The sequence below is a fragment of the Neomonachus schauinslandi genome, chromosome 11 (assembly GCF_002201575.2).
Source record: "Neomonachus schauinslandi chromosome 11, ASM220157v2, whole genome shotgun sequence".
NCBI lineage: Eukaryota > Metazoa > Chordata > Mammalia > Carnivora > Phocidae > Neomonachus > Neomonachus schauinslandi.
Genome location: NC_058413.1, coordinates 92,503,393 through 92,530,147, shown reverse-complemented (window position 1 = coordinate 92,530,147; position 26,755 = coordinate 92,503,393). Strand labels below are relative to the sequence as shown.

The 26,755-nt window shown below is 40.6% G+C and overlaps 1 protein-coding gene across 3 annotated transcripts in view; it reads left to right on the top strand.

Moving 5' to 3' along the window:
- The window catches only part of JHY (junctional cadherin complex regulator), a 60,876-nt gene extending 37,060 nt beyond the window's left edge, over positions 1 to 23,816 (top strand). For 2 of the 3 annotated variants that reach the window (XM_044919619.1, XM_021696526.1), the window contains 5 exons: positions 7,337 to 7,992; positions 12,721 to 13,015; positions 19,720 to 19,800; positions 20,597 to 20,725; positions 23,619 to 23,816. In XM_044919619.1, the coding sequence (XP_044775554.1) occupies positions 7,337 to 7,992; positions 12,721 to 13,015; positions 19,720 to 19,800; positions 20,597 to 20,725; positions 23,619 to 23,816 (1,359 nt within the window). The remainder of the gene's footprint in view (positions 1 to 7,336; positions 7,993 to 12,720; positions 13,016 to 19,719; positions 19,801 to 20,596; positions 20,726 to 23,618) is intronic. The other variant, XM_044919618.1, reaches the window with a different exon arrangement.
- The last annotated feature ends 2,939 nt before the right edge of the window (positions 23,817 to 26,755 follow it).

Here is a 26,755-nt window from a genome sequence, read left to right as displayed (position 1 = left end):
AAATAAATAAATAAATAAATAAATAAATAAATAAATAAATAAATAAAAACAGTCATTCACCCAGAGCTTCCTGAAAGCTGATGCCAGAGGGACCACACCCAGAGGCACTGAAATGTCCATGGCAGTGGGATGTAGAGGACAGGGTCTACACCAGACCTCTGCGAGAGCCTGGGGAGCTTGGCCAACAGGATGGAGAGGACAAGAGAAATACCTTAGGTTTTGTCACATGTTACAGATAATGGACTGGGTCAGAAGACACGGATTTTGCCTGTCTTTTAGTTGATGCAGAACTTTGGGCAAATCTCAACTCCCCCCAAGCCTTAAGTTTCTTCCTTATTAAATGAAGAGTTGCCTCAAATGAACTACAAGATGCATCCCAGTAACAAAATGCTATTATGCTAGGATATTTTTTTCTAGTTACTTAAATTATTATAGAAAACCTATTTGAAGCCTGTAAGATTCTTGCAACCTCGAGCTTCCATAATCATCACTACACAATATTATAGGACCAAAGCCAATGATAAAATAATCACAGGGCTTGATTCGTGGCATGGCCTTAGACAGAGGCGGTCAAAAATTTTGTATGGAAGAAAATCAGAAGAAAGCCAAAAGAATGCCGTGTGTTCTCTGTGTGTACTAGAACTCATTTGTTTATAACCCACTCCTGAACGAGGACAAAGAGGAGCCAAACATATAAAATCATTAGACCTAAAACGATCAACGCAGAGTGGTCCACGAGATGCGTCCCTTTCTTTATTTAGAAAGGATTTGTTAACTCCCCGCTGCATCCTACACACTAGCAAGGCAGGCACTCAGCTCCAAGTTGCCTTTCTTTTTCTGATTCAGCTACCCAAATCCAGGGCTTTCTTTCTGATCCCCCGCCCTACATGAGGATTTCCCAGCCTCTCCCACCCCATCCTCTGCCCCCTCACTCTGCGACTGTGCCTGTGGTCTGGACCACTCCCTCAGGGTTTATCATTTGGCTGCATTTCATTAGCTGCTGCCTGTATTCCTTTTGTACCAACTACACTAGAAGCTGCCTGAACATTAAGATTGTATGTTTCTCTACAGCTGTTAGCACAGTGCTTTGTCCAAAGCGAACACTCAGTAAATATTTACTGGTTGGTTATAGAAATGTGTAAAAATCATTTCGTGAAAATGGGCCTCTCTGAAATTTTTTTTCTTGAAAGATAACTTCAGAAGACTCTACATATCCCTCAGTAGACCTACTCTAACAATGAATATCTCCCACTAATAAGAAATGTCTTTACATGAAATCAAAATAATTCCCACAGCAAATATTTATTGAGTACCAACTATATTCCAGGCACTCAGGGTCAGGGGTCTGGCCCAAAAAACATGGTTCAAAAAAAAAAAAAACTTAAAAAAAAATAATTAAAGAAAAGATCTTTTTTAAAAAATGGTCCCTACCCTCAAGGAGCCCAAAACTTTAGTTGGAAGACAGTTATGTGATCATTATAATGCAATAATAGGAACGTAGGTTCAACATGCAGTAGGAACGAAAGGAGCACCTAATTCTGCCTTAAAAGGCAAGAAAAGTCTCCTGAAAAGAAACAGCATTTGAACAGACCTTAGAAGGATGAATCAAAATATGGCAAACCGACAAATGAGAGCTGAGGTTTGAGAGCATGAGAGACGTGGTGTATCCTCAGCCTCACCCACAGCTCAGCAACTGGGGGAGCACGTGTGAGGGAGGGAAGTGGTGGGACACGGGCAGGTTAGGTAACTAGAGGTAGGGGCCGTGGAAGGCTTTTATGTCGGCCAAAAGGTTTTAGATTTTATCCTGCAAATGGCAGGAAGCCATGGGCAAATTTTAAGCAGGTTAATGACATGATAAGGCTGAACGTGGTAGAAAATTCATTCTAGCCAGGGTGTGGAGAATAGACTGGAAGGAAATAAGATTGCAGGGACAGCAAAACCAGTTAGGGGATGTTTGCTGTGGTTCCTGTAAGAGATCATTCGAGAACTCAGGGCAGCAGCACCTGCTCTGGGTCTGTCTCACACTCCGCACACCATTCACTCACTTTTCAGTATGGTGGACAGATCTAAATCCACCAACTGGATGAAACTTCCTGCAGCTCAGAGCAGCCCCCTCAGTGCCTGCCTAGAGACGGTCAAGGAGGGAGATTAACAAATTCCGCAACTGTTTGAATACAAGGTAAATGGGGGAGAGAGAAAGAGACTGGTTTCCAAGTGTCCGATTAGTGGTACTAATACCACTGAGGTAGAACAGAAGGGCTTTCGTGCTGGGGTGGGATGGGGGAAGGGCACGAGAACAGGGGTGGTGAGCCTGATGTCGAGTTTGGAGGAAGAATGCGATCCAAGCATAGAACTCAGAAGAGACATCTGAGTTAGCAACATATGTTTGATCTTAAGAATCCACTCCCTAGTGGACTAAAGCTGTAGGAATTGCTGAGATGCCCCAGGAATCAGAGGTAGTGGGAGAAGAGAAGAGGGTCAAGAATAGTGCCCGGTAGAGTAGGGTTAAATTTTAAGGGTAAGCAGAGGAAGAGAGCAGAAGGTGAGAGACTATGAAGGGCTTGCCAGAGAGGTAGAAGGCCGCCAGGCTAAAATAGTGTCATGGAAGTCGAGACCTGAAAAATCTCAAGAAAGAGACATCAGTGGACAGGGTCGAGCTCTGCAGGAAAGAATTTTTTACTTTTTACTTAAAAAGGGTGCCATGAAAAGGGAATGATACATGCAACTCATACATGCTAGTCTCAAAGGATTCAGAAAAAAAAACTAGCCATAATGCACACAGTAGTCACAGAAATGATGTATATGTATATTTGAGTGTCCATCTATCTGTATGTGGAGAGACACGCAGAGAAAGATGAAACTGGCACAACATTAATGAATCTCAGTAAGAATATTTGGGAGTTCTCCATGCTATTCTTGCAATTTTCCTGTAAGTTTGAAATAATTTTGTAAGTTTGAAAAAATGAAAAGGTAAAGAAAATGGTGCCCAGAGGATTTTGCAAGGAAGAGGTTACCGGTGGACTGAGCAGAGCAGTGTGGGCGGGGTGGTGAGAATCCGTGCTCTCTTGCAGGGTGTAGAGGGCACAACCAGAGAGGGAAAAGGAAGGCCAGTGCAGCCTACACCTGCAAGATGCCTCACGGGATTAAGAGATGAGGTTTAACTGGAGAATGAGATCAAGTGAGGGATTCTTGCATTTTTTTGTTCATAGAAGAGATAGAAGTACATTCACAAGCTGCAAGGTGGAGAAACCAGAGATAGGGCAAGGAAAACAAAGAAGATATGTCAGAAACAAAGCCCCTGAGACCATTTAAGCCTATGCATCTTCACTTTTAAAATGCTGACAACTGATGGTCATCATCATCCCTTTCTATGGAAGCATCCTACTCATGCCTAAGGGCTTTACTTTAAACCCAGTCATCCCTCTTCACTTTACCTTTCCACATAGATCTTGTCCTAGATCATTCCGTGCTCCCCTATGAATCTTCACGGCTTTTCCAAATCTTAGTTCCGTTGTGTAGCCAGAACTGGACCCAGTACTTAGCTAAGGGTCTGACCTTTGCCAGATTGTGCAAGTGAGCACACTCCCAATAGCAGAAGAGCCTTCCCAGGCACGGAGCATGGGGTCAATAGGAAAAAAATAGAAACTTCTCCAATTAAGTGAAACTTTGAAAAAGTGAAATAGGATGTTTCCTTTCTTGCCACTCTAAAATAACTCTTGACTTTCTAGGCAAGGCAAAGGCATGACAGGGTGAAAGGTATGTAGGATCTTTGACTAATTGATACCAAAGTCCTTGTAATCACATCCTAAGTTCTCTTCCCACCTTGCCTCTTATTATAATATAAGAGCAATTATTTTGGTTTTGCCTCCAACACCATCAAGAGAGCTATGCTCCTTTTATTCATCTGAACGTAGAGTCCTCCCTTACTGATGCTGAAAATGGGAGCCAGTTAATGCATGTGCTCTAAATGTTCTTAATATTATCAGATGGCATTGATAACCCCTGCTCAAAGTATTTGTATTTTATTGTTCATGAACACAACAGACACGTCTCTGTCAGAGCTGATCTCGGAGCCCAGGCACAACCCTCAGGGTTTATCAAGGTAACAAAGAGCAAGAATGGCTTTTGTTTTAAAGCAGATGAACCTTTGGTTGAGACAGAGCATGCGTCCTCCCCTCTGCTTATAGCTTGTAAACCGGAAAGCCGTGAAAGAGAAACAGCCAGACACTGCCTTTCACAGGGTTGGGGGCAAACTACCCTTGGATGGCACGGTATGAAAGAACATTAATAATTAAGTACGGGTCTTACTAAGAAATTATCATCCCCGCATTAGGCATCAGGATTCCCCAACGCGAACGCTGTACCAATGGCCACTGCTGTGTGTGCTCTGGGAAAACCCAGTGCCATTAAGCAGTTACTCTTAGTGCATGGAGTATGGACTGATTGTGAGTACTGGTAACAAAAGAACCCCACTGAGAGCAGGATGGAATAGAGGATTTCAGTGCTGGTGGAGATTAAGTAGCCTGAGAATGGCTTTGTATATTAACTTGAGGGAACTCAGGTCTTGCGACCTAAAAAGTGACACCTGATGTCTCAATTGTCGGGTAATAAATCTTCAGTAAACCACAGATCTCAAGTAGTCTGCTCAGAAGGTGAGAGAAATCACATCAAGCCTGTAAATGTCTTCCTTTCTGGGGACTGAAATGCCATCTCTGGGCACTTACATTTCTGTGAATAGCGGATTTAACACTTGAGACAATTGAAGTTTCATAAAATGATGAGTCCTTGGCCTTGTTGACAAAGCACCCTGTGAAGAGTACTATTGTAATCTGAATAGTCAGCCGCAAAAGTATAACATGATTAAAACCAAGTGGCAACCCAAGATTTCGGGTCCGGTACCCTAAGGAAAAAATTCCTGATAGCGTTTTTCTTCTTTGTTGGTGGGAATGAGGACAGAGAACTGGGACATGTATGGTCGGATAGCAGAAAAAGCTCCTGTTCACTTTTTTTCTAGCAATCAAAAGGATGACAGATATTTTTTATTTTTATTTTTTGAGACTTTAGTTATTGAAAGAGAGAGAACACAAGTGGGGGGAGGGGCAGAGGGAGAGGGAGAGAGAGCATCTCAAGCAGACACCGCGCTCAGTGTGGACCCCGACGTGCAGCTTGATCTCAGGACCCTGAGATCATGACCTGAGCTGAAGCCAAGAGTCAGATGCTCAACTGACTGAGCCACCCAGGTACCCCTGACAAATATTTTTTTTAAATGACATTATCAGGTGCGCCTGGGTGGCTCAGTTGGTTAAGCATCTGCCTTCAGTTCAGGTCATGATCTTGGGGTCCTGGGATTGAGCCCCATGTCCAGCTCTCTGCTCAGTGGGGAGTCTTCTTCTCCCTCTCTCTGCTCCTCCCCCTGCTTCTGCACTCTGTCTCTCAAATAAATAAAATCTTTAAAAAAATAATAAAATAAAATGACATTATCAGCATCAGTAAATATTTATAGATTGTAGCACATCGTTTTTTTTGTTTTTTACCTTCATGAACAGTGATGATGGCCATGAAAATAGCCACTGTGTTTTATTAACACACCTGATAAGATTGTACAATAGCAGTTTTCTTCTGGGCCCACTATAAGAAAGAATGCTCTTGGCCTATATGCAGAGCCTTCTCGCCCACATTTCTCCCAGGCAGCTCCGTATACTGCATGGAAGGAAAAAAAAATTTTTTTTTCTAAGATTTTATTTATTTAACAGAGACACAGCGAGAGAGGGAACACAAGCAGGGGGAGTGGGAGAGGGAGAAGCAGGCTTCCCGCTGAGCAGGGAGCCCGGTGCGGGGCTCAATCCCAGGACCCTGGGATCATGACCTGAGCCAAAGGCAGATGCTTAACTACTGAGCCACCCAGGTGCCCCAAAGAAAGAACCTTTCTTAATTGAAATACAGAAAAGGAAGTTTTTCTTTTTTGGAGTACCACAGGTAAAAATTCGAAGTGTAGACAAGCTCATCAGAACCTGGCCAATCTTCCAAAAAGCAAGGAGAACATGCTTTGAATTTCAGATAAGCCATTTATACTTAAAAATCTGAAATGCATAGTAGTATTATTTAGGACTGTTTTCAGTTTTACAATCTCAATCTCATCACTATAGAGAAATTTCATTAGAAATAGAATACCATTTAATATTATACAGGAATAGGATGTCTTAGTAATTAGATCAGAAAAGTGAAATAAAAGTGGAACTCACTGCAATAATTTGATCATTCTTCATGGCAAGCTAAAACAATTTGAGCAGAAATAGGATTTATTCACTTTAAGGGTTGTTTTTTTTCCTTGAATGACCCAGGTAACTGGCATTTTTCAATTAACATTGCACAGGTAGAGATTTTTTTTATATGTGTATTCAGAAAGAAAAAAATATGTTGCAGTTATATACCACACTGATGCATATGGTCATATTACTGTTTTTACTAAGCATTTAATCATTCTTTCCAAAGGCCTCTTAACTCTGCTAGTTTTTCACAAAGTAATGAGTGCTTTATTCCTTGGAAACTATTTCTAAATGGCTTAGCACAATATAGTTACGTAGTGTATCTATTATACCAGGAGTACATTTTGTTGTTACAAGACTTTGAAAAGCATAAAGACCATTCTGAAATTGAAATATTTCCCCCAGATGTTTGATTGCCTAAGTACAGGCTATATTAAGGAACTGAAGCAAAACAACCCTTGTGGTTTCACAGATGTCCTATCACAGTGCAGACTCTTTTATAATCCTCTGAATAAAATCTAATTTGTTTCATCTGGTGAAGAGGTCATTTCTAGCTTCTGACCTATATGAGTAAGAAGATCTAATCATCTAAATTGTATCTCATATTTGACTTGTGCTTGGTTGGTAAACCGGATCATTGATGTCCTCTCTGGTTAAGATTTTTAAAAATATTCACCTTAGTTAAAATAAACTTGCATATTTTGATGTAGATTTGTACTTCCTTTATATGTAGCCCTGTGGAGGTAAAGCTCCTTCCCCTCCCCCACCCCAACCCCCGCACTTGGTAACACTTCATTTTACATTTGAAGTCAAAGACTTGTCCTTAATATAAAGCCCATTCTAAGCTTTCTACTTCTTTCTAGAAAATTCGTAATCTGAAATTGCCAGAAGGAATTACCCAGCTAATCACGCTCATATCCTGAAATTAGGAAAGGACCTACTATACTCTTTATCTCCTTTCAATTCTGTGGTCACCTTCCCAGAAGTGACCCCTAGTTTGAAAAATACTAAGGTAAAATGTGAAGAGTGCCAATCATCTGACTTTACATTAACCAAAGATATCTTTTCAGAATTATCAGGAACACTTGTCTCAATATGAAAGTGCAAAATCAAACTGTGTACCGAGAGGTCAATCTTCTGAAACAACCAACGGCCAACAACCTCCCAGGAAACCAGCCAATCACAAGATTCGAAACCAGCATAAACACCAGCATGGCCTGAAGTCTTTGGTGACTGAAGAGCTGGCTGTCAGTCACAGAAACCAGAACACTCCCAGACAGCAACAAAACCAAAATAAGCCTACTGACACTTCAGTAAAGCATGAAACAATCGGAATTATGAATGCGCCTAACAATGATTTACAACACTCAAGTGCACTTAGGAGCCAGGAGCCCAAAGTAACCTCCAATAAATTTGCTCCACCACAGCAGGCTCTTGATAAGGTATTGTACAAAAACTCTACTGGATATCACTCCATGAATGTTGAGAAAGAAAGAGGACACAAAGGCCAAGAAGAGAAAAGACCGTCACATCAGCAGCTACACATCAACACTCTTTCTAATATGGACTTGAACTACCTTAATGAGCTTACTAAGAGACAAGTGCCCCTGAGCCAGAAGGGCTCCCAGTCCATTCCTAACAAAAATGTTAATGGATCGAGGGAAAATAAGAAGCAACCCAAGCAGACTTACACAGAGACAAAATATAAGAACTTAGAAATATTATGGTAAGAATTCCCTTTTCTCAAGTGTTTTTCTAGAGGAGAAATGAGAGACCACTGAAGACAAGAGAGGGAGAATAGGGGGGTGGGCAGGTCATGGGGATTGTCAGGGGGAGAGGGAAACATAACCTAACAAGGTCCTTGGCTCTGATTCCTTTTTTTTTTTTTTTTATGATTTATTTATCTGAGAGAGCGAGAGCGTGCTCAAGTGTGGAAGGTGGGAGGGGCACGAGGAGAGGGAGAGAGAGAATCTCAAACAGACTCTCCGCTGAGTGTGGAACCCAATGCAGGGCTCGATCTCACTACCCTGAGATCATGACCTGAGCCAAAACCAAGAGTCAGATGCTTAATGGACTGAGCCACCCAGGCGCCCGAGTTGGCTCTGATTTCTGCCTCAAATAGTCCACTTTCAATGTATTTTTCTTCTTCCTTGTCTCCTCTAGTTTTTAACTGTAGTTAAGCCAGAGGTTGGAGGGAGGGGAGGAGGATGGAGGGACTGGTCATTAAAAAAAGATCAGTATATTTTGAGGGTTACAAATAATGTTTGGAGGAAACTATCTCCAACATTGTATTGACCTATCCTAAGGAAATAATCAAAAATACAGAAAAATATGTATGCACAAAAATAACATCATTTATCAAAATGACAACAATAATCCAACAATAAGGAAAGGTTTAGGTAAATTATGGTATCAAATATCATATAACCGTTAAAAGTTACGGTTATGAGGAAACACTTCTATTTAAAAAAAAAAAAAACCCAGTAAGGTACAAATATATACCTAAGGAGTAGGAGCTCTACTATGTAAAACTATGCACAAAGGAAGAAAAATGCACCAAAATGTCAATAGTGGTTATTTCTGGCAAGAGAGATTGGGGTTATTTCTAATGTCACCTTCATACTTTCTGAATTGTTCACGTTCCCTGCAATGTAGATATATTCCTTCTATAATCAGGAAAAAAAAAAGTTATTTTAAAAATCACTTCAGGGGACATTTCCTGATGTCATTCAATCAAATGTGTTTATCACATACCTGATATGCACTAAATCCAGTGCTAAAATGCTATAGAAGATACAAAAGTAGTATGATGCACAGGTACCTTCCAGGAGCTTACTTTCAAAGTAGGGAGGCAATTTTGCATATCTGAAGAGATGAGAAGACATTTCAGTGCTGTACTTGGAGGTATAGAACATACATTCGATAAAATTCAGATTTAGCTTCCTGGAAGAGATAGTGATAGATAGCAAGCATCCTGGTCTTTTTTTCCTGACTTTAGAGGGAGTGCTTCTTTTTTTTAATTTTTTTATTCTTATGTTAATCCCCATATATTACATCATTAGTTTTAGATATAGTGTTCCATGATTCATTGTTTGTGCATAACACCCAGTGCTCCATTCAGAATGTGCCCTCCTCAATACCCACCACCAGGCTAACCCATCCTCCCACCCCCCTCCCCTCTAGAACCCTCAGTTTGTTTTTCAGAGTCCATCGTCTCTCATGGTTCGTCTACCCCTCTGATTTCCCCCCTTCATTCTTCCCCTCCTGCTACCTTCTTCTTCTTTTTTTTTCTTAACATATATTGCATTATTTGTTTCAGAGGTACAGATCTGAGATTCAACAGTCTTGCACAATTCACAGCGCTTACCAGAGCACATACCCTCCCCAGTGTCTATCACCCAGTCACCCCATCCCTCCCACACCACCCCCCACTCCAGCAACCCTCAGTTTGTTTCCTGCGATTAAGGATTCCTCATATCAGTGAGGTCATATGATACCCGTCTTTCTCTGACTTATTTCACTCAACATAATACCCTCCAGTTCCATCCACGTCGTTGCAAATGGCAAGATTTCATTCCTTTTGATGGCTGCATAATATTCCATTGTATATATATACCACATCTTCTTTATCCATTCATCTGTCGATGGACATCTTGGCTCTTTCCACAGTTTGGCTATTGTGGACACTGCTGCTATAAACACGTACCCTTTCGGATCCCTACTTTTGTATCTTTGAGGTAAATACCCAGTAGTGCAATTGCTGGATCATATGGTAGCTCTATTTTCAACTTTTTGAGGAACCTCCATGCTGTTTTCCAGAGTGGCTGCACCAGCTTTCATTCCCACCAACAGTGTAGGAGGGTTCCCCTTTCTCTGCATCCCCGCCAACATCTGTCGTTTCCTGACTTGTTAATTTTAGCCATTCTGACTGGTGTGAGGTGGTATCTCATTGAGGTTTTGATTTGGATTTCTAGGGGGAGTGCTTCTAACATTTATATCATGAAAAATATTTCACTTTTGGTAGACAGGGAGGAGAGACAGGAAATTTCTCCTATTCCTATTCCTTTTGCAAAGAGCTTTTATCACAAGTGGATTTTCAACTTTAAACTACTTACATTTATTGTGATAATCCTATTTGGATTTATTTCTACCATCTTAACTTGTCCTTTCAATCACCCTATTGTTTCTACGCTTTTATATCTCTCTCTACATATAGATATCTAGGTCTTCTATTGAACTAATAGAGTTTTGTTACTCTTTCCCTCTACTGATTTGGAAATATACATGCTCTTCCTATTTTAAGTATAGTTGACAACGTTCCATTAGTTTTAGGTGTACAACTCAGTGATCTGACAAGTTTATACATTATGCTATGTTCACAAGCGTAGCTATCATCTGTCCCATTACGTTGCTATTACAATACCACTGACTGTGTTCCTTATGCTGTGACTTTTATTCCTGTGACTTTAATTCCATAACTGGAAGCCTCTCTCCTTCACCCATTTTGACCAACCTCCTACCTCCTTCCCTCTGGCCACCATGAATTTGTTCTCTGTATTTATAAGACTGATTCTGCTTGTTATCTCTTTTTTTTTATATTTCATTTATGAGTGGAATCATATGGTATTTGTCTCAGTCAGGCTCAATTCACTTAGCATAATGCCCTGTAGGTCCATCCAACTAATTTTTCAGAAAACTTAACTAGGCTAGTGTTAATATTTCTATTCTCCTCCAGGACATATTCAGAATCACTGGACTGTTTTAATCCAATCACCCTCTGGTATTTTTGTCCAGCACTTTGTCCAGCACCTATATCTCCAAAAATTATTGCTTATTGTATACAATGTTTTAAATTTAACTGTTTATTAATGTCTTTGCCTCACAGTTTTTCTTCCATTTTGTGGTTTCCTCCTGAAGTAGATATCCTTTGGAAATTTTTTCAACAAGAGTAGGTCACTGGTCAATTTACCTGAAATTCCTTTATGCTCTATCTTGAATTATAGTTTAATCTGGTAAAGAGTTAAACTCTTTGAAAACATTTTTCTATCTCCTGGTTTCTGTGAAAAGTTTTTTGTCAATATTTCTTTTGTTTTCATCTTTTAAGGTCCCTCCCTCTGTTCTTGGCGTTCTGAAGTTTCACTGTATTAGGTCTAGGTATGAAATCTTTAATCCTTCTTGTGATTCCTAAACCTGAGGATTCATCACTTTCGTAAATTCTACAAAATTATCATCCATTCTTTTTTCAAAATAGGTTTCTCAGGGTTTTGATTTCTTCTTTCAGGTCTTTAATCATTTTAAACATGCTTGCTTTAAGAATACTATCTAATATTCTACGATCAGAAGTTCTTAGAAATCTAGCACTGCTTCTTGTTTGTATGTGTCTGCTGACTCTTCTACTTGGTAGATTATTTCCTCATATATTCTAGGATTTTGGATTGTGAATGTATGTTTAGCCGTCTTGTCTGTAGATGCCTAGGCAAGCTTGAGAAGGAGTGTATCCCTCCAGAGAACTTTTATATTTGCTTCTGCCAGATATGCAGAGGTATCCCCCTCTGGGATCATTTTTAGGTCATTTTTTTTGGTGTTGGAATCCATGACTAGGTGGGTAAGGTAAATATGAACCCCAAACACTGTCCCATGGAAATTCATAAGGAATTTTTTTTTCCAGTTGAGAACCTAGACCAAGACAGATGGGCTTGCTTTGTTGATTCACTAATCCAACTTTTTATCAAGGACGTAGCTCTCCAAAGCCTTCATGCAGGCATCTCAGTTGATTTCTCACCCGACATGGGGCCAAGATTTCACATATCCTGTGCCAGAGTGAAGTGCTAGAACTCAAGCCCACCGGTCCAAAACTCCTGCAAAGCAAGCCATAGCTTCAGTTCATCCAAAATCTGCTTTACTTTTGTTCCTTTTTTGGTTTTGGTCTCAAAGATTCCCTGCCTCTCTTACAAATTCACCTATGTATTCAAAAGAATGTTTGTTTAAATTTAATCCAACATTTCCAGGTATTTTATAGCGGCAAGGACTTTTCAAAGGGGTGTTTTCTTTTTCTATTCTGAATGCACTAAATGGAAGTTCTAAATAAGAGCTAGACTATCCTAAAGAAAACTAGGAGGATTTTAAGAAATTAATGTATTTATGAAAAGATTAGGCTAGGGGCGCCTGGGTGGCGCAGTCGGTTAAGCATCTGACTTTTGGTTTCTGCTTGGGTCACGATCTCAGGGTCGTGAGATCGAGCTCCACGTCAAGCTCTATGCTCAGCACAGTCTGCTTTGGATTCTCTCGCTCTCTCTCAAATAAATAAATAAATCTTTCTTTAAAAAGATTAAGCTAAAGATCATTAATTTGATTTGGAGAATGATGAATACATCAAATTCATAAAGACTCTTATGCTAAAAGTCTTATGTAATCAGTTTTTAGTAACAGATTTGTGGGGTGTTTTTCCATTCAGGAAATTCCATCCTTCCTCGGACAGCCAACCTGTTAGAGCTTCTCCAGACTCACAGCTCACTCAGATAATGGAGCAGCATCAGCAAGCCTTAATGCAGCTGACCGAGGTGCAGCCCAGGGGAGGGGCCTCATCCAGCGTCACATTTCCACCTATACTGTCAAGGGTCGAAAGTGAATCCCAGCTCAGTTCAAACAGAAGCCAAAGAAACCAAATGAAAATTAGTCGTAGCAATTCTGAAGGCTACCTGCTTCAACTAGAAAAAGGAAGAAAGCATAGGGAAAAGAGCAGCAGCAAGGTAATAAAAGCATTTTACCAAATAACCTTTTAATTCTGATTATACAGATGGCCCTTGGTTTTCATTCCCTTACTTCTAGCCATGGAATAGGGATGGTCGTTACTGAGCCAATGCCACACTGGGCAGCCCCAAGTCCTGAGGCACTTCCTGATTTGATTCCTGCTGCTACCTGAAATGTCCCTCCTTTGTGCTTCAGCTCAGGGACAGGGCTCCTTTTGGCCCCAGGTTAAACATCACACCCTCAGAAATGTTCCTCACCCCCTGTCTCGGCCCCTAGTCAAGGCTGAGTCTCTCAGGACCTTCTCCTATCTGAGAAGACAAAGTAGGGCTGAGCGAAAATGCAAAATCTTTCCAGGAAGAAATGAAGGCACATGGAAGGAGTCTTTTTAAGTCCTCTGCATTTCTCCACTGTTGCAAGTATTAAAAACCCCCAGGAAAGGTCACTTGCTTCTAATGTCAAGTGGTAAGGAGAACACTGGAAAATGCATTCTGCATTACAGGGCAACAGGGGAAGACTGGATTGGAAGCAACAGGCCTGTGGTGATCTGGGTTCCCCAGGAACAGACTCTGAAATGGAGATTCACGTGCAAGAGGCTGACTGAGGCATGCCTCCCGAACCACTCCTGGAAGGGAGTGAGGGGGGCAGGGCTGGCTGAGGGAGAGTGTGCAGTGATGCAGGTGCAACAGAAGCCTCTAAGAAGCCCACAAGGGCTCTGAAGTTGGGATGGCTCTTTGAAGGTAAAGGGTGCAGGCTTTTGCTCCACCACGTGGACCAGCCATTGGCTATTGACTGTCCCCCCGGGGAGGGTTGGAACTTTGGGCACCCCAGCTCCATCTGGCTGAGGGCTGTTCTTAGGGAGGGACCCAACTGGGAGCCATAGCAGACAGCACTCCCAGCAAGTGGAGAAATGAGTGCCTCGGTCCCAAGGGACATTCACTATAAGGCAGTTTTAGGGAATCAACCTTTGTTCAATTCAACATAGTTGAATTCCTATTAGGAACTGTGGTAGGTGCCGAGGAGAAGAGAATGAGCCATGACCCTTCCTCATGTAGACACACAGGAAAATAGCTGCAGTATAATGTTGCCACTGGGGGAGGGGGGGAGAGAGGTATGTATGGGTTGCACAGAGGAGCACAAAGGAGTTTGGGTTGACATCCCAACCTCGGGGGTCAAGCAGAGCTTCAGGGGATAATTCTGAGCCAAGATTTAGATGATCAAGAGTTAATACGAGGGGCGCCTGGGTGGCTCAGTCGGTGAAGCGTCTGCCTTCGGCTCAGGTCATGATCGCAGGGTCCTGGGATCGAGCCCCGCGTCGGGCTCCTTACTGAGCAAGGAGCTGCTTCTCCTGCCTGCCGCTCCCCCCGCTTGTGCACTCACTCTCTCTGACAAATAAATAAATAACATCTTAAAAAAAAAAAAGCTAATGAGAAAAGACCAAAAGAGCATTTCAGGCAAAAAGGACCAGCCTGTAGCTTAGTCCCTAGCGAAGAGTAGACCATCAAATAAATGTTAGTTTCCTTTTCCGTCTTCTCTCAGTAAGTTGAGTTCATGTCTTACAGAGAAGACGTGGCAGAAAGTACCCCGATGACTGTGTGTATCACCGGAAGTCTAAGAGCATGGGAGGGTTGGAATGGGAAGAAAAAAATTTCCAGACACTGCTGCCCAAACCCTCTTTCCAACTCAGGAGATCCCTCCCTTCCTGCTTTCTTTCAGGAATGTTGCAACCCACCTGCATCCATTTGTGGGGGCCAACACCTTCACCCTGCATCTAACAAATGCACAGAAGCCCTCTTTGTCCTTTAAGCTACTCCAGAAGCTCAAATGATTGAGAACCGTGCGCTATTTGTATAGGACAGCAGGTAGCCGGGGCACCAGGCAGGGGGAATCATTATCCAGGTCGTGCCCATTTGCTAGTCACAGCAAATCTTGTGGTTTCCAAGGGACTCGACTTGAATCACATTAAAAATTTGAGGCTTTGTAAAGCTAACAAACCCAAGCACCGTTCCCCTTCTCCTGGCAGTTCTGATGCGACCGATTTATGAATGCTAAGCATCATCCTTGCTGAGAAATCCAGACGTCAGGCAGTAAGAGATGGACGCAGCGGAAGGGATGACAAACTGCATAGAAGTATCTATTGCCATCGGCCACAAAACAACTGCTTAAGGAGTTCTGGGATGGCTGAGCTCCAGTCATTAACTCACATTGTCACAGACAGTCTGGGTATTGCTGCTTGGCGGCTTCTAAGAGGAGGTTTATTTGGATTAAATTTAACAACCACAGAGCACATTTCCTTCACTTGCTGTTCCCCACTATCCGAGGCATTGTTTTTTGCCCTGCTTCTGAGTAACTTTCTCACACTCAGACATCTGATAAATGTTCTGGAGAAAAGCCCTGCCGTGTCCCCCCACAGCAGGGTACGGCGTTTCAGAGTCTAAAACAAGTCCTCATAGGACAGTCGAGGTCATTTTTCAGTTCAGGCACACTTTGCCCCACGTTTACAGTAAAAGGCACTCCTCGAGCTTGAGAGGTGGGATTAGTTACTGGCAGAAACGTGCCATCAGGAAAGTCTGGTGCCGTCCTCTGCCAAGGGGACCATCAACAGTGAACACCAGTTCCGAGGGGCGGGTGTGGTGTTCGAAATCATCAGCCCGGGGCCAGGGATGGCGGAGGTCAGCTTGTGCAGGTCTCGTGCAAAGACTAGCCATGAACACCATCAGGGGTTTATGGAGAACAGGATTATATTTTCCTCCTGTGTTTAGAGACTCAACAGGACTATCATTGTTGATTTAATTTTGGGGGGGGGGAAGGGGGAGTGTGCTATTGTGAACTTTTAGTCTTGTAACAGCCAAGAACTAAATCAAAGTAAATTCTGAGGATTATTTTACTATAAAAGCCTTTTGAAGAGGCAGAAAGTAGATTAGTGGTTGCCTAGGGCTGGTGATAGAGGGGGGCAGAGGAGTGGTTGCTAATGGGTACAGGGGTTTCTTTTCAGGGTGATGAAAATGTTCTAAAATCAGATCGTGGCAATGTTTGCACAACTTGATGAATATACTAAAAACCACTGAATTGTACAACTTCAAATGGGTGAATTTTGTAGTGTGTGAACTCTATTTCAGTAAAGCTGTTAAAAAAAAAAGACTTTTATGGAAAGAGATCAAACAAAATTACAGCACTGAGAGCCAGTCAAGATTACTTGAGGCAAACTTAAGTAAATCCAGGATTTTTCATTGCCAGTCACCCAGAACAAACTCTCTTAGGAACCATGCTCTCTCTCCCTTGAGAAAAGGTCTCTTTGCTAGAAGCAGCTCATGCTGGAAGGAGTTAGTAGCTTTGAGTATTTGGATACTCATACCCCTCCTTGGGCCACATTGTTTACTTTGTGTCAATATTTAATGCTAGTGCCTTTGCTGTTTTCCTAGGATAACCAAGATGTTTATTCTGATTATTCGAGGGGCTAGTAAAAACTGGGACAACGTGGGGGGGGGGGGTGCAGGGAGCAATTATTCATGCTTCACACTGTATCTTCTGTGTCAGCTCAATGATTAAAGTTAAGCTGCTTCACGCTAAGTATGTGATTTCTGGCCACTGATCATTTCTCATCAGTTTTGGACAAATTGGATTTATGACCTGGAGATGAGCAAGGCTCTCTTCCCTTTTCATTATTGGTTTACTTTGGCAAACAGAAAGTAACAAAACAGCAGTACAGATGGCATGCCCAAGATAAAGAACAAATTTGCAATTGCCAAGTAGAAGATACCGGGGTTCATTCACCTATTAATAATTAGGGGAGATGTTAAAATGTGGTCATACCCAGTGTAATCAAGGTTTGGACAAAAAGTGCATTCTTACACATTGCTAATGGAAGTGTTAAGGACCTTAAGTGTGTTTGTGATTTTTGTCTCAATAATTCCAATTCTATTCAGTTTAGATCTAAAAGCAATCATCAGAGTAGCCCACAAACAATGCTCATCCCTAGGACATCTTAAATGTTCAACATTTAGAATGTTATGTATGAAAGTCACATTTTTGAAAAATATTTAGTGACAGGGAAATACAGCATAATGCTAAAATACTTAGTGAAAAAAACTAATTTGTAGCACTTGGCAATTTTATGAAAATATGATCACGTAGATGTCAAGGGCACGAAGTAGCTGGAATGTTTTTGCCAGGTGATTGTTTTCTCTAAGGAGATTTAGGATTTTGAAAAGCCTCTAATGAACAATATTTTTTTCTCTATACTTTAATATTTTTAATGATTTTAGCCCAACAACCTCTTTAAAAAAAAAAAAAAAAGATCCCCTCTTGTGTTTTACAATTATAATGAAAGACTTTTGACCATAAATTTTGAACATTCTAATCAGGGAAATTCTATTTGCAGGACTCAATCCTTGCAGCGTAGAAGTGTTGCCTAAAAGATACAGGATTCTGGCTCTCTGAAGTACTGAAATGTTAGAAATATTGCTTTCGGCTACCAGTCACACAATTACTGTTTACAGCAACTTCAAAATTATGAGCTCATTCTTCTCACCTACAGTTAATCCACAAGTAGACAGTTAACTAGCACTGGTGGTCCACAGCTCAAACAACAGAACCAATATTTGAATGGTTCTCTGGTTGCTTTCCTGACACAAGATTGCTGCTGCAGCTCCAGCGGTCATATCCACATTCAAGGCAGGAAAAGGAAAGGGTGGGGTCTCACCAGCCTTAATGAAAACTAAGATGCAAACTCTACCCTGGCCAACTTGCATTTATTCGTCATGGGCCGGAGCTCAATGCTACAGATCTGGGGAAAGGAGTACCTGTCTCCAAGCCTCTATGGTGGGGAAGGACAAGGGAGAAACTAACTGGTATGAGCTATGGGTAGTCAGCCAATAGGCCAGGGGGAGTAGAACACATTCTTGTAACCACTGATACAATGTATATTGGACACTTTTAAGATTTGGAAGCTATAGGTAGTAACTATATCCAATATAAGAATTTTTCTTTAAGTCTCTGGATAATCTGCCAAATTCTGTCTTAAGAGCTCATTAGAGGGACAGCTGGGTGGCTCAGTCAGTTAAGCATCTGCCTTTGGCTCAGGTCATGATCCCAGGGTTCTGGGATCGAGTCCTGCATCGGGCTCCCTGCTCAGTGGGGAGTCTACTTCTCCCTCTCCCTCTGCTGCTCCCCTTGCTTGTGCTCGCTCTCTCCCTCTCTCTGACAAATAATAAATCTAAAAAAAAAAACTCATTAGATATACTGCATATCTTAGGATTTAACATAATTTATAGGAGCTTTCAAAATTTAGAAAAATCCTGAGCTTTGTCATTCTCATATAGCAAGGTAGTACCATGTACAATTAGTACAGAGCTGCCTGTCCCCTCTTCAGGATGGCTATTCTTTCTCTGTCTAAGCACCGACTTTGTCTGAATAGAATCATTGTCACACTAGCTCTTTGGTGTTGTCCTTCCTATTCTTCCCAAGGAAGGAAATCAAATGAACTCATTACTCAAAGGATTTGGTATCCCCACAAGGGCATCTTCCCCAAGTAGCAAGTCAGTTTTAACATTGAAAGCAACAGTTTGGGGAATATCTTAATCTATCCTACAGTCAGAAAAGCATTAGTGTTTTTCCTGCCTGTTACTGAGCTCAAGAGTCATAGTCCAAAAATTAAATTGCCTCATTATGTTACTCTGTCCCTTTAAATATTCAATGCTAGTAAGAGTTGTCATATAAAATTACTTATGCCCTTCAAAATATTCAAAACCACATTGACTAAAAGGAGTTTCTCAGTTGATCTTGCCTAGACTTTTAAAAAAAGATTTATTTGAGAGAGAGCACGAGCAGGAGGAGAGGCCGAGAGAGAGAGAGAAGCAGACTCCACACTGTACGTGGAGCCTGATGCAGGGCTTGATCTCATGACCCTGAGATCATATGACCTGAGCCCAAATCAAGAGTCGGAGACTTAACCAACTGAGCCACCTAGGTGCCCCAGATCTTGCCAAGACTCTTAACCCTTAAAAATTTACAGTCTTTTCCTAATCAGAGAGGGAGACAAACCACAAGAGACGCTTACCTCTAGGAAACAAACTGAGGGTTGCTGGAGGGGAGGCGGGTGGGGGAGGGGGTAACTGGGGGATGGGCATGAAGGAGGGCACGTGATGGAATGAGCACTGGGTGTTATATGCAACGGATGAATCACTGAACTCTACCTCCAAAACTAATAATACACTCTATGTTAATTAACTGAATTTAAATTTTTAAAAATTTACAGTCTTTTGAATGTTAGGACATCATTAGACAGAGCACTCTCCTTTTGAAGCAATGCTTACCTGATTTAGAAATCATTTGGTTTTACGAACTGTACAAGACCAGATGTAATAGTAATGGCAGCAGAAAAGTGGTGATATATATGTTGTTTAGAACATTAATAACAAAACAACTCTTTATGCACTTGGAAATTTTTATTTATAATTTTCAGAATTCCCATTTTTTTGTTGTTGCAGAAGTTGGCAAAGTCAAAACATGTTAGCTGACCAGCTACAAATTACCCAAGAAGCTATTATCAATAACTGCCATTAGAGTGGAAGAAGGGTCAGGAAATGCACCCACTCTCCCAACCGTCCACACGAGCTTCCATTCTTTTCCTTATGTGGCTATGAGAGCGTAGTGTGGGGGGCGGGCACACAATTCCTTAAAAGAAACTGTCTCTTTGTATTTGTAGAGCTCCAAGCTGAAAGGTTATCAGAAAAGAGACGTGAAGCTTGGAGGCCTTGGACCTGACCTTGAATCCATCAGAGACAAAGTGAGTGTGATAGACATACAACATTTTGTAGGCTTGGATTTGCCCCACTTGGATTTGTACTAGCAGAACTGTACAGACATGTCTCCCACCACCCCCCCGAGAACCAAGTCCTAATCTAAATGTCTCCCTCTGAATAGAGACCCTTGTGAAATAGCATTAGTAATAGAGACCCAGATACTCCTTTTACCATAAGATAAAATTACCTAGCCAATGTTGTTTTATGTATCTACCTTTTAGTTAGTCTTGAAGGCCTGCACAGAAAAGGGGGCCACGTGCACATGAAAAGAGATGTGTGTGTTATATGGTCGTTGGTCTTTCCCAATAGAGTGATCTTGGTAATTTTGAAGAGTGGCTACAGAGAAGACACTTAGGATAAGAGTTTCCCAACCCCTGAAAAGTGCATCCACTTTATTTCCTTTCCTCTAGTGAAAGAAGATCTCCATTTAATGTGTTTTAACTACAGTTGCACTCAAGGCATAAAAAGAGTATAGTTCAAAGTTGGAAGCCAAAATGAAAATAAATTGGGTAAATGCAACAAAGAAGGAGCAGAATGTGATTTAGACCCTGTTAAGGGAACACAGGGTGTGCTATGGCAGTGATGTTGCCCCTCAGAAAGAGACTGTTTCTGGAGAAACATTAACTATCTCACTGCTGTTGCCTTACGCCTGCTAACCCCATTTCCTCTCTGCTGCTGATACAATATACCCAGCTGGCTAAAATGAGTGCTGCTTTTAGAGAGAGAACAGAGAGATCTAACAGGACCTGTGCACTGTCGTAACATGGTTTCTCTGAACAGAGGCAGAAATTAATCCAAAAAAAGGAATACGCGAAACAAGTTAAGGAGTATAACATGAAGACCCTAAGCATTCTGTCAAAACCACAAACAGCGAAAACTGAAAGTCAATCTGCCATCCCTCGACAGAAGGTAAGAAATCCCCACCAAGGCAGTTAGCTTTTCAATTAGAATTAAAAGGAAACCTTTGTTACCGCTGAGCAAATTCCCCATGTTTTTTGAACCCAGGAGATGTCTTAGCTGCTGCCATTCCTGTGGCTACCCATCATTCACAGATACTGATACACAAATAACAGGTACACAAATGATGCCAGTAAGGTTAACCTGAAGTTCATCATGGTCTTTAGTCCTCCACATGTTTTCTTCTTGTATTTCAAAGTTGACACACATAAAAATGAACAGTAAGGCCAGCAGATAGGAAAGGACACTCAACATCACTCATCATCAGGGAAATGCAAATCAAAACCACAATGAGATCACCTTACACCTGGTCAGAATGGCTAGAATCAAAAAGACAGGAAATAACAAGTGTCAGTCAGGATGTGAAGAAAAAGGAACCCTTATGCACTGTTGGTAGGAATGCAAACTGGTGCAGCCATATGATGGGTCGCCTGAGTGGCTCAGTCGGTTAAGTGTCTGCCTTCCGCTCAGGTCATGATCCAAGGGTCCTGGGATCAAGTCCCACATCGGGCTCCCTACTGAGCGGGGAGTCTGCTTCTCCCTCTCCCACTCCCCCTACTTGTGTTCCCTCTCTCGCTGTGTCTCTCTCTGTCAAATAAATAAATAAAATCTTTAAAAAAAAAACTACCATATAATCCAATATATTCCACTACTGATTATTTACCCAAAGAATACGAAAATACTAATTTGAAAAGATATATGCGCACATGTTTATTGCAGCATTATTTACAATTGCCAAGATATGGAAGCAGCCCAAGTGTCCATCTATATAAGAATGGATAAGATGTGGTGTGTACATGCACACACACACACACAAACGTATTACACAGCCTTAAAAAAAGGATGAGGGCGCTTGGGTGGCTCAGTCGGTTGAGCATCTGCCTTCCCCTAAGGTCATGATCCCGGGGTCCTAGATCAAGTCCCGCATCGGGCTCTCTGCTCTGCAGGGAGTCTGCTTCTCCCTCTGCCCTTCCTCCCACTAGTTCTCTCAATCTCTCTTTCATAAAAAAATAAAATCTTTAAATAGAAATAAATTTTTAAAGAATTTTTAAAAAAAGGATGAGATGGTGTCATTTGTGACAACACGGATGGACCTAGAGGATATTACGCTAAGTGAAATAAGTCAGAACTGAGAAAGATAAACACCATACAATTCACTCGTATGTGGAATCTGAAAACCAAATAAACAAAACAAGAAGCAGAATCCAACCTATAACTACAGAGAACAAATTGATGGTGGCCAGAGGGGAGGTGGTGGGGTGATGCGCAAAATGTATGAAGGGGAGAGAGCTTATCTCTCTGGAATGAGTAAATCATGGGCATGAAAGGTACAGCACAGGGAATATAGTCAATGATACTGTAATAGTGTTGCGTGGTGACAGAGGATAGCTACACTTGTGATGAGCACAGTGTGACACAGAGAAGTTGAATCACTAAGTTGTACACCTGAAACCAAAGTAACAGTTTGTCAACTATACTCAAAAAAATTTTTTTAATTGAATAGTAAGGTGATTTCTTAGAAGAAACTAGCAATCCTGATAAATCTTATCAATTTCCTTCCCTACCATTAAATTTTAAGGAATTAGTGTCTTCTTGCCATTTATGGGTACATATGTCAAAGGAAATTTCTTCGTTGTTTCTTTCAAGTTCGTTCCCCTAGATTTTTCCCAAGGGACTGTAATATATAGGTCCCTCTAGCCATGAAAAGTTATTTCATAAAATACAGAATGTTCTCCCTCTCAGAGGTCATCCAACTATAAGTCAGGATGTGAATGACGTACGTTCAGCCGAGACACCAAGCCTTGCAAAGTCTCTGTCTCAGTCCCAAGAAGAACATGGGACCCTTTGCATGAGGGACAAGTGACCCTTTGGTGCTTTTAGGAATTTGTACTTCATGTTCTCTCTCACAGACCATCCTATTTTCTATTTATTGCCTTTCTTCCTCGGACCTTGAAGACCTCAGTCCACTTGATTGAGTTTCCATGGTGCCACTTTTTCTTTTTCTCCAATCCATTATTTTTTCCATGAAGAGATTCAAGACAACAAGTCTGTAATTAGAAATTCCTACAGAAGTCACCTACACACGTTGAGAAGTTTGGACATTTTTTTTCCCCTTCCAGCACCTGAATATACTATCTACTCCTATTTCAGCTATCAAGAAACTTATTAAAATATAAAATTGATATAAAGACAGATTTAGAAATCATATTTAGTGATCTCATTTTTATTGTAGTGCCTTTTGGAACTGACATCATTGAAAAAAAGACTGCTTTTTCCAGTCTCCAGGCTTCTATGTATATGCAAAAGAAAAGAATAATTTCCAACCGCTAATAAGTAGTTGCTAGAGTTCCAAAAGCCTGGGAACAAGAATAGTTGAAGTAATAATGGAAGCTCAGTTTTGTCAACTACAGTGATGTCTTTGGTTTCAAGCTGTAGCAAGTCCACTTTGAATGGAAAGGTCTGTTAATATCTCCTTACTAGAAGTTTGGTTTTAATAAAACCACCAGAAGCTAAATAGAGCCCACACATGAGAAATCTATTTTCAAACACTTTGAATAAAACTCCGTTTTATAAAGAAAATGCCTAAAGGCACAACTCTTTTTCATTTTCCAGCTCTTTTTCATAGCATACTTTTGTGTGGCTAACTTACTTCGTTGAAACTGTGCGTTATATTGCAGGACTTGCATTTCCCATCTGCTCTCCATTCCCATCCACATCTTAGTACCTTATGGTAGCAATAGTGTCCATTCGTATTACCAGTAAACATGTCCTAAGACTTGATTTCATTTAAGGAATCCAGGAGTCACTTCCCATTTCAAATGAAACTTTATCTTTATGCTTTCAGGCTTTGGAATATGCCAAGACCATCCCCAAACCCAAACCTTCAAATCTGACTGGCCAAGTATCAAAGGAAAAGAAAAATCCCACCTATACTCGAAAAGAAGATGCTCTGCCTGAAATCTCACTGCTGGAAATACTGCAGAGCAGACACGAAAGGGAAAAACAGGCTGTGGCTGCTTTCAAAGTCCTTCACATTGTGTAGACAGCACATTTGTCAGAGACCAAAAATGCCCAGGGACTGGACATGGAGAAAAAACTCCAACCAACCTGTCTGCAGAGAGGGATGATCCTCTGTCCTCTAGCCACAGCCCATGTTTGCTTTGATAGGATTTAAAATATGGGGCCTTATTACATTATGGAGCTGTATTTTAACTTTCTAGGAAGATTTTTTTATTATTTATTTTCAAATCAGAATTTGGGGTTGAATAAGAACTAGGGAATAAAGCCTTTTAGTTTCAGAGTGGATCTTTCAATTTCTTAAAAAATCTCTACCCTTCTTTGCATAATGAAAACCTTGAAGTGACCCAGCAACAACAACAACAACAAAAAGTAACTTCTGCTTCTCTCTTACCCTCCTGATAAGAAAAAAGTATAAACACTTCAGTTTCAAATAAAATGAATGTAAATTGGACTAACTGCCAGTACATTTGGAGATGCTGTTTCCCAAATAGTTCTAAAGTCTCTAAATTTAAAAAATAAATAAAATACCCCAATGTTCTCCTAACAGAGCATCGAGACATAAATTAGAAATCCAACAAGTCCAGAAACACCCATTCAGGCAACTCTGAGCAATAAACTTTCTCAAAGCTACTTGCTCCAAGTGTGTGAATATGCCAGGCATCTTGCCATCACAAACATTTTAAAATGTTACCATATCTGTGCTTTTACACACACACACACACACACACACACACACATTAGGTAAGAGGAGAAAGCATTCCGTATTTCATGCTGAGTGTCCATATTAATAAATATTTACTTTTTATCTTTTGAAACTGAATAAACATCAAGTGATAACTGAATAAAATTATTGGGTCTTAAAATAATTATGGAAGAATTTAATTTTTTCTTACATGCTTGTATTAGATGGGCATTGCATTCTTTGATAGTCATATCCGGAAATGGGCAATTTTAACACTAATTTAGGGGAAAATCTGTTTATCTATACAGGTGACAATAAGAACTAGCTTTGGAGAGTTATTCCTTTGTTATAAACATTTTACATAAACCATCCTGTGGTATAAAAGCTACCTGTACATGATTTGCTCTTACAACTGAAAGCAATTAGAATTGAAAGTCTGGAAAAATTACACATATCCGAATATAAATAGTAAACTGACAAATCACATTTCAGTGGTATTTTGAAAATTATATCATACGTGAAGCATTTTTTGGGAAAATCATAGCCTAAACTGCTAAGATATATTTATAAAAGAAGAGGACCCTTCATGGTACATGGTGAAGACTTTTCTAGAAACTTAAGAATTAAGATTTTTTCCGAACAGCCTTAAACTTAAACTTACTCTGGAAGATTAAATAATGCATATAGAGACATTTCTGAATTTAAAGGGACAGAGCAAATTTTTAAAATATTCCATTTCTATTAGAGTACCTTAAAAGAATTCAGAGCTTGGGATGGGCTTATCTTGTTCACCTACTAATTTTTCAGAAGAGGAAATGGAGATCAAGGTAGGGTTAATGACTCTTGACATCTGTCAGTCCAACTGATAATAATGGGAGACGGATTAGCCAGGTCTAAACTTCAGTCTTTCAACACCAAGGATAACACTATTTGATTATTTGTTTGTAGGAACGGGTTGTTCCTGTTTTCTGTGTGGGCAAGGAGCATGTAGTTATTATGAACTTCAGTTTTGGACATGAACTCCCGTTGTTTCATTTTTAGAAATACGCATTACTACATAACTGATCATATTTTAACACATACAATCTGGCAACTTCGTAACTACATTGTTAAAGTTGAAAGAGACACAGATAAATTAACTCAGATGTTAACTCATAAAAGACACTATTTCAATTTTGAGCATTTAAAACCCTCCTCCTTACCCTTTCTCTGGTAGCTAAGCGCTATTAAATCCTTCAATCCCTTCACTCATTATCAAGAATCACACTTAGCTGAAGCAGGTAGCACAATTCAGTCTATGGCAAACATTTCAAAGAATCTTTACTTCCAAGGCAAGTCTGTATCACCCAGTATATAAACCCTAGAACATCACAATTCTTTGCACACAAATATTGAAAGTGACAAGTGGCATCTTGGCATCTAAAAGGGCTGTGGCTACAGAAATAGAACACATTTGCTAGAAGCTGGGGGTTGAGATCAAAGAATGAACCAAAATAGGCCACTGTCTGGGCCCACCTGGTAAGATCTAGCAGATCACTAAGCTATCATGATACTAAGACAGCATAGAGATTCTGCAGAAACAGTGACTGACAAATAACTTCTTTGCTCCTCCTCGAAATTAATGGCAACAATATTGATCTTCTGTAGACCCAAGTGGATCAGTGATCAATTTTTACAATATTTCTGCTTCAGATATTTAAGAAGTAAAAACAATCTGCCTATTAGAAAGCAACGGACTTTACACTTGAGTGATAGAATGATGGAGGGTCTGTATTTGACCGGATGTTATACATGCCCACTGAAAGACACAGGGCCTAATCTGCCTAATCTCTATGAAATGGTGTAAATAAAGGACCTTTAAACCACATATTCTCTCTTATTATAGACTCCTCTTTATGGTGTTTTTCCATCTTGAATTTCCAAGGAGAGCATCCTCTTAAGAGGAAGCTTTGTTCCAAGTAGCTGAATTTAATGACAGCTGTCTTCGTGTTGTTTTGTATATTAAGGAGTCTCTTGGGAGTTATCTAGAAACCAGCCCAAGAAAAGACAATATTGAGGAACAAAAATAAAAGGTAAGTCTAGCAAAACACCAATGCCTAATGGTTCCAATTGGGGCCCTATTATTGGTTAATGAATCATTGTCAAAACCTCACAGCAAGCATAAGCGTGCAGTCTAGCCTATAGTGAGAAAATGACTCTTCATCCCAACAGTTATTAGCTGGGAGTTGTTTGAAAACACATCCAGTAATTATAACAACACTGGAGCTAATTGAGAACTT